Source organism: Microcaecilia unicolor, chromosome 8, assembly GCF_901765095.1.
Source record: "Microcaecilia unicolor chromosome 8, aMicUni1.1, whole genome shotgun sequence".
Lineage (NCBI taxonomy): Eukaryota > Metazoa > Chordata > Amphibia > Gymnophiona > Siphonopidae > Microcaecilia > Microcaecilia unicolor.
In genome coordinates this window covers 189,454,343-189,471,224 of record NC_044038.1, presented here as the reverse complement: position 1 = coordinate 189,471,224, position 16,882 = coordinate 189,454,343, and the positions used below count along the sequence as shown (strand labels likewise).

The window sequence follows — 16,882 nt, the reverse complement described above, 5'->3', positions numbered from 1 at the left end:
GCTTCCTTGATGTCCAAGGAAGCCAAGAACTCTCCTGCCTTCACTGCCGCTATAACAGAGCGGAAAGTCTCCATGCGAAAGTGCCGCACTTTCAAGGCCCGATTGACCCCTTTGAGGTCGAGGATAGGCCGGACAGAACCTCCTTTCTTTGGTACCACAAAGTAAATGGAGTAACGTCCCTTGCCAGTCTGATTTTCTGGCACCGGAACGACCGCACCCAGGCGGATCAGGTTGTCCAAGGTCTGCTGCACTGCCACAGCTTTGACCGGAGACTTGCAGGGAGAGAGTACAAACCCGTCTCTTAAGGGTCGGCAGAACTCTAGCTTGTAGCCGTCTCTGATGACTTCCAGCACCCAAGCGTCTGAAGTTACTTTGGTCCACTCGCCCAGAAACGAGGACAGGCGTCCTCCAATCTGCACTGGGCCATGGACCAGGACCCCGTCATTGGGTACGAGACCCTGGGGGAGGACCGGAGGGCGTACCTCCGGGACGGCGGTCTCTGCGAAAGGAATGCTGCTTGGGGGAGAAGTTCCTTTTGAAGGAAGAGGGGGCAGAGGAGCCCGACTTGCCCGGGCGGTACCGACGGGCTTCTTGAAACCGTCCTCTGGAGATACCGGGGCGAGCACTGGCCCGAGCCCTGACCTCTGGTAACCTCTTGCCCTTAGACGTGCCGAGATCGGTCACGATTTTGTCCAGCTCGACCCCAAAGAGCAGCTTGCCTTTAAAAGGCAACTTAGCCAGGCGGGACTTAGAGGCGTGGTCCGCAGACCAATGTTTCAGCCAAAGCCAGCGCCGCGCAGAGACTGTCTGAGCCATGCCTTTAGCCGAGGCTCTCAAGACATCATACAGTAAGTCTGCCAAATAAGCCAAGCCCAATTCCAGGGCCGGCCAGTCAGCCCTCAAGGAAGGATCCGAGGGGGAAGCCCGCTGCACCATCGTCAGGCACGCCCTGGCCACATAGGAGCCGCAAACTGAGGCCTGCAAACTTAAGGCAGCCGCCTCGAAGGACGACCTTAAAGCCGCTTCCAATCTTCTGTCTTGGGCGTCCTTTAGGGCCGTGCCACCTTCCACCGGCAACGCCATCTTCTTAGTCACCGCAGTGATTAAAGAATCCACGGTAGGCCAAAGAAAGGCCTCACGTCCACTTTCAGGCAAAGGATAGAGGCGGGACATAGCCCTAGCCACTTTGAGGCTCGCTTCCGGGACATCCCATTGAGCCGAAATTAAGGTGTGCATGGCATCATGCACGTGGAAGGTTCTAGGCGGGCGCTTCGTCCCCAGCATAATGGCGGAGCCAACAGGGGCTGAGGGAGAGACGTCCTCTGGCGAGGAAATCTTCAAAATGCTCATGGCCTGCAGTAACAGGTTGGGCAAATCCTCTGAGCGAAAGATCCGCGCTGCAGAGGGGTCATCCGCTCCATCCGAGCGGGAATCCGTCTCCTCCAAGGAATCCCCAAAGGACCGTTGGGAGAACTCAGATACGCTGCCCTCATCTACATCAGAGGAAACAGCGTCCTCTAAGGCCTGGGAATCCACCCGAGGGCGTTTACTTCCGGGGGCCTCAACCCCGTTATCGGACAAGGGAGAAGGGGCAGCGTTTTGCATAAGGAAGGCCTGATGCAGCAGCAAAATAAACTCGGGGGAGAAACCCCCCAGACTGTGTATTTCAGCAGCCTGGGCCACAGCCCTAGACGCACCCTCAACCGGCGCTCGCAAGAGCGGGGGAGCAACATGCTGCGCATCCAAGATGGCGTCCGGCGCGACACTCCGCGAAGGAGCCGCGCGGGAAGAACGGCGCTTAACTTTAGCCACTTTTTTGCCGTCGCCCAAATCAAGGGCGGCCATGGCATGAACGTCTCCCAGCTCAAGGGCGGCCCAAGAAGAAGCCGTCCGAGCAGAGTGGCCGGCCAAGATGGCGGAGGCGAGCAGCGGGGGATGGGCGTTTATGGCAGGAAAAACCGGGACACTGACCGGCCTCCAAACTGACACCCAACAAGGGCGAATCAGACTTTAAAACCCCCGCATCCCCGCTAGAAGCGCACACGCGGTCCGGGGAGCGATTCTTCGCGCCCTCGCCCTCCGACGTCATAGGCCACGTGGAGATCAATCGGGGAACCCCCTGCCCGCTATAAAAAGGTAAAAATTACCTGCTTCTCGCTCCGAGCTGTAACGACCTGGTGTCCCAGTGAGTAGCTGCAATAAACGTTTAAATAAACGTCGAAATAAACGCCCTTAAGGACGTCCAAAATTTTTTTTTTTTTTTTTAACGGAGCCAGCGGGAGGGGGGAGAAAAGGAGGGACCTGGCGCCACCAGGTTTGCACTTGCTCAAGAAGAGCCCTCAACCCCAGGTACTCAACAAAACCTAAAGATTAGGCTTGGAGACCTAGCCAGAGCTGCTGCTGTGTGTGACCACCACCTGCTGAGATAGAGAACATACTGGGGAGTTTCCGGCAGCACATGACCACATATAGGGAGGCAAAAGGATTGCTCTCTATCTCCACCTGCTGGTAGATGGACACAACCCACCAGTCTATGGATTGATCAGCATGATGATATGGAAAAGGCTAATATTACTATCGGCCGGTGGCTTCTATCCCGCTACTAGTAAAACTTATGGGAAAGTATGGTCACTACGCAACATATTACTTGAACCAATATTCTTCATGAATCACAATCAGGTTTCCGCACTCAGCATAGCACTGAAACAGTTCTGATTACTCTGTTGTCCAATTTTAAAAACACCATCTCTGTGGGAAAAATATTCTTTTACTGCAATTTGATTTATCCAGTGCGTTCGACATGGTTGACCATGCCATCCTTCTCAGCATCTTAGATAAATTTGGTATTGGTGGCAATGTGCTAAATTGGTTCAAGGGTTTCCTTTCCTCTAGATTCTTACCAAGTCAAAGTGAACTCCACTCTCTCACTGCCTTGGACACCTGTCTGTGGAGTGCCGCAAGGATCTCCTTTATCTCCGACACTCTTCAACATCATGATGATTCCTCTTGCTTCTGCATTATCCAAGCATGGTCTTATCTTTTATCTACGCAGATGATGTAGCCATCTCCATCCCTTTCAAGTCTGCCCTGTCTGAAATTACTGGCACAATCCAGGCCAGTTTTTCCATTATGGAATCCTGGGCTAATGCGTTTAAATGTAAACTTAATAAGGATAAAACTCATTGCATTGTTTTTTCTTCCAAACATAACAAGTCTCTCCCTACAGCTTTGGTTACTCCCGACACTACTCTCCCAATCTTGAACAGCTTGAAAATTCTTGGGGTCAAGTTGGACAGCCAACTGTCGCTTGATTGTCAGGTTAAACAAATTACGAAGAAAATGTTCTTCTCCTTGTGGAAGCTTAAACGCATCAAACAGCTCCTGATAAGGATATTTTTCGAACACTGATTCACTCTTTGGTCTTAAGTCACATCGATTACTGCAGTGGCATTTTTGCTGGTTGTACACAGTATATTCTGAAGAAGCTCCAGACGGTTCAAAACACCGCAGCCAGACTGTTTTTTTGGTAAGTCTCGCTTTGACAGTGCACAGCCTCTTTGTGTGAAACTTCACTGGCTCCCCATTCAGGACCGTATTGATTTCAAGATCTGTGGATTAACTCACAAGACCATTTACGAAGAAGCACCTGTGTACATGTGTGATTTCATTGATTTGCCGTTGAGAAATTCCTTGGTGACATCTCTAACTTATTTAAATTTGCACTATCCTTCATGCAGGCATCTAAAATATAAGACAATCTATGCCTTTTCCTTCTCATTCATCAGCCCGCGAACCTGGAATGCTTTGCCGAAATTCTTGAAGGAGACATCAGATCAAACTTTTAAAAAACTGCTAAAAAAACAAAGCCTACCCTGAAGTCAACAATGCTGTTTAACTCCCTTATTCTTTTCCCATTTTGTTAGTTTATCCGCTCCTTTCCTTCTGTTAGCTTCTCTTGTCAATTTTTGCTATTGTATAAAGTAATTTTATTGTAACTTTGTTAGCCACATTGAGCCCGCATAAGCTGGGAAAATGTGGGATACAAGTGGACCAATAAATAAATAAAATATATTTGTTGAGTTGCAGGGTCACTCTGTTTTCCATTAATTTTGTGATTAGAGGGATGGAGGCAATTGGACGGTAGTTGCTAATATCATTGGCAGGTTTTTTGGGGGTTTTTAGGTATAGGTGTAAGTAAAATATTACCATGTCTGGTGGGGAAGGAGCCTCGTTGGAGTAGGTAGTTTAAGTGGGTGGTGAGATCAGAAATAAAACATGAAGGGGCAAAAGATAGTTGGGACAAGGGTCAAGTTGGTAATAGGCCCTGGAGAGTTTAGAGATGGTTTTGGTGACTTCTTCTGTGTTAAGGGGGGTAAAATTAGTCCAATATCGGTCGACTGGTACTTCATCAGATCCAGGGTCCAGTTCATCAAGAAAGGTGTAGACAGTGAGATAAGTCTTGAGAGATCGATTTACGAAGATTAGTTATTTTGTCGTTGAAGTACTTAGCTAACTGGTCAGTAGAAGGATGGTTAGAAGGTGATGTTGTTATTGGGTCTGTGTTAAGTAGATTTTTTTATAATTTGAAATTGTTTTTTTGAATCTGCCCCAGAGATAGTAATTTTTTTTTGAGTATAATAGACTCGTTTGGCACGTTTAATGGCGTATTTATAGTTTCTTTGTGATTGTTTCCATGCATTAAAGTTAATGCTATCCTTTGTTAATGATTTTAGGTTTTTCAATGAGTCGTTGAACCATGGTGAAGGGTTACATTTGCGTAAAGTCTTGGGTGCAGAGGTGCAATTTCGTCCAAAATCATTTTATATCTATTGTCCCATAAAGTAAGGAAGAGGTCTGAGTTAGGTTGTATCGACCAGTTATTAGCGTATATATGTTGCCAAAAGTTATCAATCCATCCTCTGGTAAAGAATGATATAGGGTCCTGTGTTTTGGGTTGTCCCTTTTTACGCCATTGTAAGGTTAGGAAGGCTTTACAGTGGTCAGACCAAGGTGTAGGAGACCAATCAATATTGGATATAATATTTAAAGTTGGATATAATATATAAAGTTTAGTTCGGTGGCGAATTTATAAGAAATGACATCTAGCGAGTGACCAGTAGGTTGTGATGGAGGTACAATAAGGTCACAGAGGTCAAGGAGATCCAGATGTTTTCGGGTGTGGACCGATTTGGAGTCTTCTAGATGCAGGTAGTAAGATTAAATTAGGGTTGTTAATGCATAAGTTGGATATAAAGTCCATGAAGGTAAAGTGGTTGTGAGCCCAGTTACAAGGGGGTCTGTACAATAGAATGCAAGTTAGGTGATCATGTAGTGTGGGACAGTGTATTTTCATAGAGGCAATTTCAAGTTGCGGGGTAGAGCTTTCTGAGATGGGTTCAGATGAATTGGATCTAAGGATTAGTGCTATGCCTCCTCCCATTTTCTCTTTTCTAGGCCAGTGTAAAATTTTGTAGCCAGGAGGGCAAAGGTCAAGTATGATGGGGTCTTTAAAGTCGCGGATTCATGTTTCTGTAATGAAGAGCATGTCTAAATTGTCAGACTTAATCCAATCAGTAATAATTTCAGCTTTATTAACTGCTGATCTTGCATTAATATATCCCACACGAACTGGTAGGTAAGGATCAGTTGCAAGAGATGACGGGTGAATATTTATAATTTGTCTTTTTTTTTTTTTTTACTTTGGTTTTAGTTGTTTTGAGCATTTTTGATGTTAAAATGTTTGTTAATTTATCTTCTGCTTTTGTTGAGACATCAATTGTTTTTAGTGATGACTGGTTAAGTGTTGAGGGGTTTTTATGGTTGTTAACAGTTCGTGACGATGTAATTGTCTTGGTTGTCCTTTTGTGGTAATGAAGAACTGGTATGATGTTAATATCCGAAGGTGGGGCTTTGGATGTTGCATGGATAAGAGCAAGTGAATGAATAACGATAAGAATTTTTAGAAAAATCATTTTGGTGAACAAAATTATTAAGGAATGCAGTAGAATAGAAACAGGAACTGCCTAGAGAATTACATCAGCTAAACACTGCTATCTGAAACAGTTTTAGGTAGTACAATCATCAGCATTACAGTTCAGACTCCAAGATGGAGATAGTTTGAGATATCCACTAAACAATTAAATTTGTGGTGTGGATGCAAGACAAAATTCAAACAAAAACCAAAAAAAAAAAACCCCAATGTGAAATGCCTCAAAGAGCTCAGAGACCAAAACTAGATCTCACAGAGCTAAAGCGGACACAATAGTCCTCTCTTCATCATAGGCAAAAAACCCTGGTGCCACAGTTCTAAAAAATATATGTTCGCTGTGGTCAAACACACTAATTTTTTGTATGTATTTTTCTTTTAAAGTGATAACAAAAAATGACTGATTTTAGGTGCAGCAGTCACTGCTAGGAATTACTAAAGCCTAACAAGCTATCCAATTTATACTGGTCCACTTATCTTTATCCAGTATTATCCATCAGATGCTGCTCCCCGCTGTGCGGTCCTTCATATGCTGCCCTGAGCCGACGATGGCAACACATCCACATCCACTATGTCAAACACAGAGGTAATATCTTTTCTGACTTTCTTTTCCCTTGGAGACCTTTCACCCGGAAAGCTCAGCCTGAGACCTGCTTTGGACATGCAGGGAACAGGATTCTCTAACACTGGACGTTAGCTGTCCATTCCTCCTGCCCAGTATATCAAGTCCCATTTCCCTAAACATTTACAACTTATCCAATCTATAGCGGTCAAACTCATTCACTATTCCTATCACTTCAACCATGTTACCCCCCTTCTCCATCTCGACCACTGGCTCCTAGTCTTATCCCACATCAACTAAAAGCTCCTCCTTTTGGTCTTAAAAATCGCTGTCCTCCTTCCCCTGCCTACCTAAACAGGCTCCTCATTCCTTACTCCCCCACTTGTAGCATCTGTTCTTCCTCTGACAAACTTCTCTGTAACCCTCCCCCTAAGTTCTCCATCTTACCCAGGAGACTGCCTTCAGCTACCTCTGTCCAAAACTTTGGAATTCCCTCCCCTCTTGTCTGAGATCTCCTGTCACTCTCCAAGCTTTCAAGGCTACGCTAAAAACTTTTCTTTTCTCCTCATCTTCTGACATCCTAACTGCCTAGCCCTCCCGTCTCATATTGACCATCCCCCTCTGTTGCATTGTTCTTCCCCCTCTCTTTGTCTGTTGTCTCCCTCCTTACCCTCCATCACCACCCACATTTCTATTTTTATTGTTATGACCCACTTAGTCACCTGTATTGGCTTTAATTGTGGTATATCAACTCGTGGTACATAAATAAATAAATAAATATGAGCCTTGACATGTCCCTTTAGAGTCAGCCCAGCCTGGGCATAAGTAAAGGAGAAGCAATCTGTTAGCCAACTGGAAATTGTGTGTTTGCCGACAGTTACCTCTAACCTGTTTGGGTAAAAAGAAACAAAAAGCTAGGTGGACTGTCTATGGGCTTTCATCTGTTCCAAAAAGAAGGCTAAGGCTCGATTGCAAACCAAGGTATGTAGTACACTCTCACCAGGATGTGCATGTGGTTTTGGGAAAAATGTTGGTACAATGACTGACTAATTAAGAAGGAATTCCGACACAACCTTAGGAAGGAACTTAGGCTGTGTGCAGAGAAATACTCTATCATGGTGAAACTTAGTGTAAGGTGGATCAGCTACTAGCGCCTGAAGCTTACTGACCCTGCGAGCTGAAGTGACTGCCATCAGAAACACAACTTTCCAGGTCAAATACTTCAGATTACAGGAATCAAGTAGCTCAAAAGGAGCTTCTGAAGTGCTGCTGGTTGAGGACAAAGTTGAGATCCCATGACACAGTTGGATGTTTGATAGGGGTTTTTGTCACTAGCAAACCTTGCATGACGTGAACAACTAGAGGCTCTACAGAGATGGGCTTACCTCCCCCATGGTGATAAGCACTAATTGCACTGTATTTCACAAGGAATTGTATGCTGTTGCTGCACAGAAATTTGGTGGATCTGTGCTCTCTAGTTTTAAGCCTTTACCACCTAGGTGACATCTTATTCATACATGTAGTAGTTTTAATAGACCCAAAAGCAGCCCCAGAAGGGATGAAACATGGCCGTGTTGGGCTGCTGTTTATTTTAATTGTTGTTACTAATAAATATTTGTGTGAGGACCAGTTCTATTGATCTGCTCTTTTTTTTTTGCACAATGCTGAATCTTGCGGATCGGCTGCCCTGTTATTTTTGGGGCTTCTATGTGTTCCAAATCGCTGCACTGGGATAAGGTGGGACTTGGAGTAGTTTATGACAAACCCTAGTAACTCCAACACTCGAATAGTTAGGTGTATTGACTGACGCTCCCTCCTGTGATGTGCTCTTGACCAGTCAATCATCCAGATAGGGAAACCTGTACCTCCTAGCCTGTATACACACACAGCTATTACCTCTAGACATTTGGTGAATACACTGGCAGCTGATGCGTGGCCAAAAGGCAGATACTGGTAATGCTGTTTCCCTATTCTGACTGGGAAGTATCAGAATGTGGGTATAGTATCCTCTAAGTCCAGACAGCATAGCCAATTGTTTTCCTGAATCATGGGGAGAAGGGAAATCTTAAACTTTTCTTTGACTAGGAATTTGTTCATGGCCCTTAGGTCTTGGGCACAAGGAAGTACTTGGAATAGAATCCTTTCCCTTCTTCCCCTAGTGGCAAAGGTTTGATCACATTGGTCTGGAGAAGAAGCGAAAATTTCCTCTACAGGTATCTGCTTGTGCTGAGAGCTGAGTGATGACACTCTTGGTGGCCAATTTGGTGTTTAAGTTTAATTGGTATTTGATATACGGCCCTTTCTTTCTGAAGGTCAAAGCGGATTACAGTTTACATTCATAACACAACAGGGGAAAAAGGAACTCCAAAATATGATAGGAAATACAGAGCATTCAAAAAGATTCTCAATGCAAGGTGAAACTGTGATGGACTATTTGAAGAACCCACTGGTTGGAAGTTACAAGAGGCCATCTATGACGGAAAAAAGTTCAGCCCCCCCCCCCCCCCCACACACACACAACCAGTAGACCTTTTAGGATGGCTACTTTGAGTGCAACTATGCTCTCAGAGCCATTCAAAAGCTTGTCTCTTGCTTTGAGTGGGGAGCCAGCTGGCGCTTCTGAGGAAGGGGTTGGCGAGGCCAAAAATGCTGGGCCTGAGGTTGCTGGGCAAGCAGGGAAGACAGCAGGAACCTAAGCCTTTGATAATAGTAGGTTCATCGTCTAGGCTCACTCAAAAATCTCTGGGAGGAAGGGGATTAAGCTGGTGTCGAGAGTTTGGAGGATGTCCGTATGTTTATTCATGAGGTCGGTGACCTCCTCCACCTTATTTCCAAACAAGTTGTCACTCTGGCAAGGACGTCCACCAACCAACCTCCCCTGAACCACTGGTTCTAGGTCAGAGACATGCAGCCATGAGAGTCTGCGCATCCCCACACCCACAGCAGAGATTCTGGACACTATATCAAAAGAACACTGCAAACAGCGAAGATGACTCAAAAATAAATCTCTTGACAATGCTTGATGAATCCAAGTTTATTATGTCACTGTAAAGCCTTGACATGGCTGTGCTTTGGTCCACTGGTCTGCCTCAGAAATTCACAAAATCTCTCAGAGATGTCTTTTGGTGAAAATGAAAATAAACAATAAAAAAAGAAAGAAAAGGTGCAGAGAAGGGCAATGAAAATGATAAAGGGGATGGGACGACTTCCCTATAAGGAAAGGCTAAAGTGGCTAGGGCTCTTCAGCTTGGAAAAAAAAGACGGCTGAGGGGAGATATGATAGAGGTCTATAAAATAATGAGTGGAACGAATAGACGTGAATCCCTTATTTACTCTTTTCAAAAATACTAGGACTAGGGGGCACAAAATGAAGCTACAAAGTAGTAAATTTAAAATGAGTCAGAGAAAATATTTCGTCACTCAACATGTAATTAAGCTCTGGAATTCGTTGCCAGAGAATGTAGTAAAAGCAGTTACGTTAGTGGGGTTTAAAAATGGTTTGAATGGCTTCCTAAAGGAAAAGTCCATAGACCATTATTAAAACGGACTTGAGGAAAATCCACAGCTTATTTCTAAGATAAGCAGAATAAAATGCATTGTACTTTCTTGGGATCTTGTGAGGTACTTGTGACCTGGATTGGCCACTGTTTGAAACAGGATGCTAGGCTTGATGGACCTTCGTCTGTCCCAGTATGGCAATAGTTATGAACTCATGCAGAGAGCAGAATTTAAAAGGAAATAGAAAAAATCTTACCAAAATGATTAAAAAAAAATGAACAGCCACAACTAACTAAACCAAATCCTAATAACTTGCTAGAATACAAAACCATTCCTAGCTAAGGTCCATGAGATCTAGTCTGCAAAAAAAGTACATAACTGAGAAGGTTAATAAAAAAAAGAAAAACCCAAAAGGCGAATCCTTCAGCTAGATCATGCAATTACAAGGGAAATAAAGAAAATACATTCCCCCCCAGGGAGGAAACATCATGTCTCATAGACAAGAATTGCTTCCTCCTATTCTTTTTCATTTTGGCAAACATCTCGAAAATTTTGAATTTTTGACCCAAGAAATTCAGCTTCCTGAAAGCAGTTTTTGTCCTGCAAGACTACAAAGGCTACACTCACAGTTGTTTCTTTTTGATCTCTAGTTGGAATATAACAACAAAGTTCAAAGGTTGCTACATATTCTCTGGAAACTTCAATACTTTCTTCAAATATATATAAAATAAATCTTTTAGTGAAACTGAGTAAACCTGTGGGAAGTTTAATATATGAAGATTCAAGGTTCTAGCTTAAATGTTCCATACTCTCTCGTTTTCTGTGTATTACAATTCTATCTAGAACCAAAATGTTTGGACTTCTTTTATCCTTTAGTTTCTTGATCAAGTTCTTCTCTCTTGCTTATTTTTGGAGGACTCCAACTCCACAGCCAGGGACTTAGGAAAAACTTTTAAGGCAATAGAAAAAAATTTAAGGGAACAGAAGCAAAGGCTAAAGAGACCATATGCAAGGATGCTATCGCCAGCCAAACTTGATCCAGGGTAATCCCTGCAGGTGTCACCAGGGGAGGCACAGTCAACACGGCAGTAAGACTCATCCTTGACACCAACCTTACCCTGATCAGTAGACCCTCCACCAGAGCTATGGGTTGCTCTCCAGGTATTGGGAGTCACTATTGCCGTTGCTGCAAATGTCACGTCCTTTCTTGAAAGCTGTGCTTGAGAAGGCTCCCTTTGAGCCATGGGAACTGATGCTACTTTAGACGTTCCTGACTCAGTTTTCTCGTCCTCTCGGACTGCTGGTAGTAGATTAGGAGATAAGAGGGCTCAGTGAAAAATCATTGCGCAAGGGGGAATCACTTTCTGTTCGGCTCACTCAGCAGGAACACCTGAATCCACCCAGCAGCTGGTGAACTTCAAGACTGTACGTTGTACCGCTGAAGAAGTAGGTGTAAAGGTTGGGGCGAGAGGTCTTGTTTTCCCCTTCCTCATTGGTATTAAAGTGAAACATTGATGGAAAATCAAAGAAAAATTGCAGCATTATGAGGAGCTCTGTACAGCGTGGCTATTCAGCGCCCATCTTGCCCCATCTTGTTCGAATGACTGACTGGTTAAGATGGAATTGTAACACTACACACTACCTTAAGAAGGAACTTAAGGAGTCTGCAAGACCACTTTATTGTTAAGAACAAAAACAAACCTAAAAGTCTACTAGGGCCTTGAACTCACTGACCATGCAGGCTAATCAGCTCCATGTAATAGGCCAATGCTCACTTGCAGTCCAAGGTGTACAAGGCGCTCTCGTCAGGATGGGCATGAGGTCAAGAAAGAACGTTGGAAAGACAATCGACAGGTTCAGATGGAACTCCAACATCACCATAGGCAGGAACTTAGGGTGCGTGCGGAAGACTACTCTGTTGTGATTAAATTTTGTATAAGGGTTATCCAATATTAAGGCGTAAATCTCGCTGACATTGCGAGCTGAAGTAACAGCCACCAAGAAAATGACCTTCTAGATCAAGTACTTCAGATGGCAGGAATCCAGTGGCTCAAAAGGAGCTTTCATCAGCTGTTGAAGGTTTGACAGGGGGCTTTGACCAAAGCAAACCTCTCATGAAGCAAACAACCAGAAGCTGTCCAGAGATAGGCTTACCCTTCTACGTGTCGATGATAAGCACTAATCACACTGAGGTGAACCCTTACAAATTTAGTCTTAAGACCAGACTCGGAAAGGTGTAGAAGGTATTCAAGCAGGGTGTGAGTAGGACATGAAATGGGATCTAGGTCCTTTCCCTCACACCAGATGGCAAACCTCCTCCATTTAAAAGAGTAACACCTTTTAGTGGAATCTTTCCCAGAAGCCAGCAAGACCTGGAAGACACCTTTGGCAGACCCAAAAAAGCAAATTCTAGGCTCTCAACATCTAGGCCATAAACCATTATTAAAATGGACTTGGGAAAAACCCACTGCTTATTTCTAGGCTAAGCAACATAAAATGTATTTAACTTTTTTGGATTCTTGCCATGTACTTGTGACCTGAATTGGCCACTGTTGGAAACAGGATGCTGGGCTTGATGGACCTTCAGTCTGTCCCAGTATGGCAATACTTATGTACTCTTTAAAAAAAAAAAAAAAAAAAAAAAAAGTATAGGTATCCTCCCTTCTCCCATGTCTTGACAACCTAGGGACCTTGCTTTCATACTAGGCAGCCAAAGACACAGTAAGCTCATCCAGGGGTGGGTATTTGACTGTCTCCAGCAGAGCGTAACCTCAATCTCTGTGACCATCCCAGACAGCCTTCCTGTAGGCAGGAGGGTGACTCTTTTTCCATGCAATTGGCCCCTTATAATCTTGGTGTATTCTAAAACAAATTGTCTGGAGGAATATGTTTTAGCTGTAGATGGTAACCTACCCAAATTGCCCACCAAGAGCATCAAAGTTGCTCTCAGCATCACGAACTGCATACCAAGGAACGCTTTTCACTCTTACAGATTAATATAGTTGGACCCTTCCACCAAGGGAAAGAGGAAGGGGATTTTATTCCAAGTATGTCCTGATCGCAAAGACAACCGGGGGGGGGGGGGGGGGGGGGGTGGATTTCATCACATCCTAGATCTAAGGGTTCTGAACAAGTATCTGGCCAAATAAAAGTTCAGGATGTTTTCTTTAGATACCTTAATATGCATAATATGAAAAGGAGATTGGTTATGCTTTCTGGATTTAAAGGATTCTTGCACCCACATACAGATATATTCAAACCATAGCAAATATCTGAGATTCACAATAGGGAAACACTACTTACAGTATCACATACTGCCGTTTGGCCTCACATCAGCACCAAGAGTATTTACAAAGTGCCTAGCATACATCGCCCGGTTGTACATGTTTCTCTATGGACTATTGACTGGTCAAGACCACATCAGAGGAAAGTGCTAAAAAATAGGTGCATGTGATCATTTGTGTGCTAGAGGTACTAGGGTTCATCATAAACTTTGTAACTCCCTCCTGATGTCCATTCCGAACCCTTCTACTTTCAATTTCCATCCATGGCTGTTTCAGAAGCCATATGGCACATTCAAGCATACACCTAGCTGTCAGAACCATGTACTGACATCTATTTTGCAATATCTCCTAAACTCTGTGCTCTAGTGCTCAGAGACCTCAGCTGGAGTGAGTGGGGACAGTCAAGAACGTATTTTTTTCTATGGACCCAGCACCAAACGAATCCAGGAAGCCTTTGACAACTTCTTGCCTCTGGTGCTACTACGTGGCCCTTCTGCTTCAACAGTCAGTTTGGTGAAACTTAGCTATTCTTATGTGCATGATGGGTCTGAAGTCTCTCCTTGTGACATCTGATGGCCGTCAGCCACTTTGCTTTGATGTTGCAGCTCATCCAGATACTTGATGAACCATATGGAAATTTGAAGGACATTTTCTGATCACAGTCCAAGCATTTCATGTAAGTGATCATGCCCTCAAGTCATGCCAGGGGAAAAAAAAAATCAAGAGAAGAAATGACTTCAAAAAGACAGCCAGAAGAAAAAAGGGACACTGATACAAAGGCCCATGAAATCATGAAACTCTTGACGTGGGAATGAAGAACACAATGAAATTTAGCAACCAAAAAAATCAAACTAGAAACTGGAAGGAAAAAAAAATCATTAACACACACAAACTAAGCCAGTAAAATACACTAAACTCAGTAGGTTGCTCTCAGGTTAAAGAATAAAAATAAAATGAAACATGCAAAACGATGGTGCATGCCCAGTAGAACTCTACTAGAAATCCCTGAAAGTGAAAATCTATCACTGCCATCAGGATGTGTGATAAAATGCCTTGTCTCATATTACAAAGTTCCTTAAATACAAAAAAAAAAAAAAAGGATTCTTCTAGTGTAGATGGAAGTATCCTCAGATATAAATGCTTCCACTTGACTATAATACTTAAAAGTAAAATTAACAAATGTCTTACCTTTGTCCATAATAATCTTCAAAAAACTTCCCTTTCCAGGCTTCAACCTTCTTCTCTTTCTCCATTTCCTGACGTAGCCGAACCTGCATTTCATGAGTGAACTCTCCTACAAAAGAAGTCAATCAGTGTAATTGTGGATTTACATTTACATATATTCTCCTTTTCAAATCCAAGCTCAAAGTATGTAACAATCGGGTACAGTGGCTACCTCCCTTCTTGAGGGGGCTTAAAATCTATATCTGTACCAGAGATAATGGAGAATGCATGCTGGAATTTTCACAAAGGATGACCAGGAGTTTCACTACTTTGTGTCTCCAGATCTTAAGAACCAGTGCTGGAATCCTGGTGCTATGAGCCTTCATTTGCAACTACCTTGGAATTATATCCTCCCCATTAGGTGCCTAGTCTGGTCCATGCAGTGTACAAGCAGCAAACAATAGCAGAGGTAGTCCAAAGAAGATGACGACGGTTTGCCAAATGCAACTTTATTTTACAATGATCCAACTTGGCCAAGTTTCGGCATTATGCCTTCACCAGGTGTTAGCAAACTGTGCAATATGAGTATAAGCAAGTGGCTCATAAATATATACTCCCAGTGAAGTCACAAATTACAACTGCGCACGGGTGTTTTACATAAGTGTTTTGACACCCATGCGCAGTTGTGATGTGTGTCTTCACTGGGAGCATATATTTTTGAGCCACTTGTTTATACTCATTACACAGTTTGCTGACCCCTGACTAAGGCATAGTGCTGAAACTTGGCCGAGTAGGGTCGTTGCAAAATAAAGTTACATGTGGTGAACATTTGATAGTCGTCTTCTTCTCTGGACTACCACTGCTACTGTTTGCAGCTTGTGCAGATTTTGCAAAGCATTTTTCTCCTGTTCTGCTGCCATTCAGTAAAGTGAGGTACTTACCTGTAGCAGGTGTTCTCTGAGGACAGTAGGCCTTATATTCTCACAAGTGGGTAGACGCGATCCCACAATGCCCGGTCCGGAGCTTCAAACAAGCTCAAACCAGAGCTTTGTGGAGCGCAAGACACGATCCACCGTGCATGGGAGGATATGCATACTGAAAATCTGTCCCCCAATGCTGGAGGAAGGTATCAGACGTTAATCTGTTGTGAGCCTGAAGACTGGAAAAAGAACTGAGAGACTTTGTGATTCAGCCGAGTGGAAAACAGATCCACCGAGGGGGTGCCCCACGCTTGGAAGATTTCACGGGCAACGCCCATGCTGAGAGACTACTTGTGCAGTTACATAACTCTGCTCAGTCTGTCTGTCAGACTGTTTTTTCCAACAGAGAAGTGGCTTGAAGGAACATGCCATGCTGGCTAGCCCAGTGCCACATCCAGATGGTCTCCTGACACAGAGGGCTTGATCCGGTGCCCCCCCTGCTTGTTGGTGTAATACACTGCAACCTAGTTATATGTTTGAATGAGTACAATTTGATAAGACAGCTGATGTCTGAAATCCTTTACAGCGTGCCAAATTGCCAGAACTCCAGAAGGTTAATCAAGACCTGTTTCCTGGACTGACCAAGCTCCTTGAGTGTGAAATCCCTCCCCAACCTAGCAGAGATGCATCCATTGTCAGCACCTTTTGAGGCTGAGGAATTTGGAATGGGAGTCTCGGAGTCAAATCGAATGGTCCACCAGAGTGAACAAGGTCTGGGAACACTTGGATGACATATTCTACACTTACTGTGGCTTGGCACCACTGGGAGGCTAATGTCCACTGATCTCATGTGAAGGCGTGTCATGGGTGTCACAAACTGTGCAAGCCATATGACCCAACAACATCTGCCAAGCTGTGACCTGCTGAGAGGCTCAAACCTGAGAAGCCAGAAGCCAGAAGCCAGTGTCCACTCTTGGTTATGGGAAGAAGGCTTGAACCTTCTGCGTATTGAGCAGTGCTGCTTCAATAAACTCCAATCACTGGACAGAATGAAGAAGGGACTTGGGGTAGTTTATAACCCAGATAGTCCTCCGCATGGACTCCCGAGCACTGCCCTCCGATGTGCTCTTCACCAGCCAATCATAGAAATAAGGGATTATATGCACTCCCAGCCTGCATACCGATGCTGCGACTACTGCTAGGCATTTGGTAAAGACCCTGGGTGCTGATGCAAGGCCAAAAGACAACAAGCGGTACTGGACGTGGTGTGTTCACAGCTGAAACTAAAGATACTTCTTCCAGTGGGCTGAAAAATCGAGATGTATGTATATGCGTCCTTCAAGTCCAGAGAGCATAGCCAATCGTGTTTTTGAATTATGGGAAGAAGGGTGCCCAGGGAAACCATCCTGAACTTTTCCTTGACCAGGAATTTGTTCAGGGCCCTTAGGTCTAGGATGGGACGCATCCC

The 16,882-nt window shown here is 44.2% G+C and overlaps 1 protein-coding gene across 3 annotated transcripts in view; it reads right to left on the bottom strand.

Moving 5' to 3' along the window:
• ASXL1 (ASXL transcriptional regulator 1) overlaps positions 1 to 16,882 on the bottom strand; it is a 262,106-nt gene that overhangs the window by 29,993 nt on the left and 215,231 nt on the right. For all 3 annotated transcript variants that reach the window (XM_030211279.1, XM_030211281.1, XM_030211280.1), the window contains exon 10: positions 14,519 to 14,624. In XM_030211279.1, the coding sequence (XP_030067139.1) occupies positions 14,519 to 14,624 (106 nt within the window). The remainder of the gene's footprint in view (positions 1 to 14,518; positions 14,625 to 16,882) is intronic.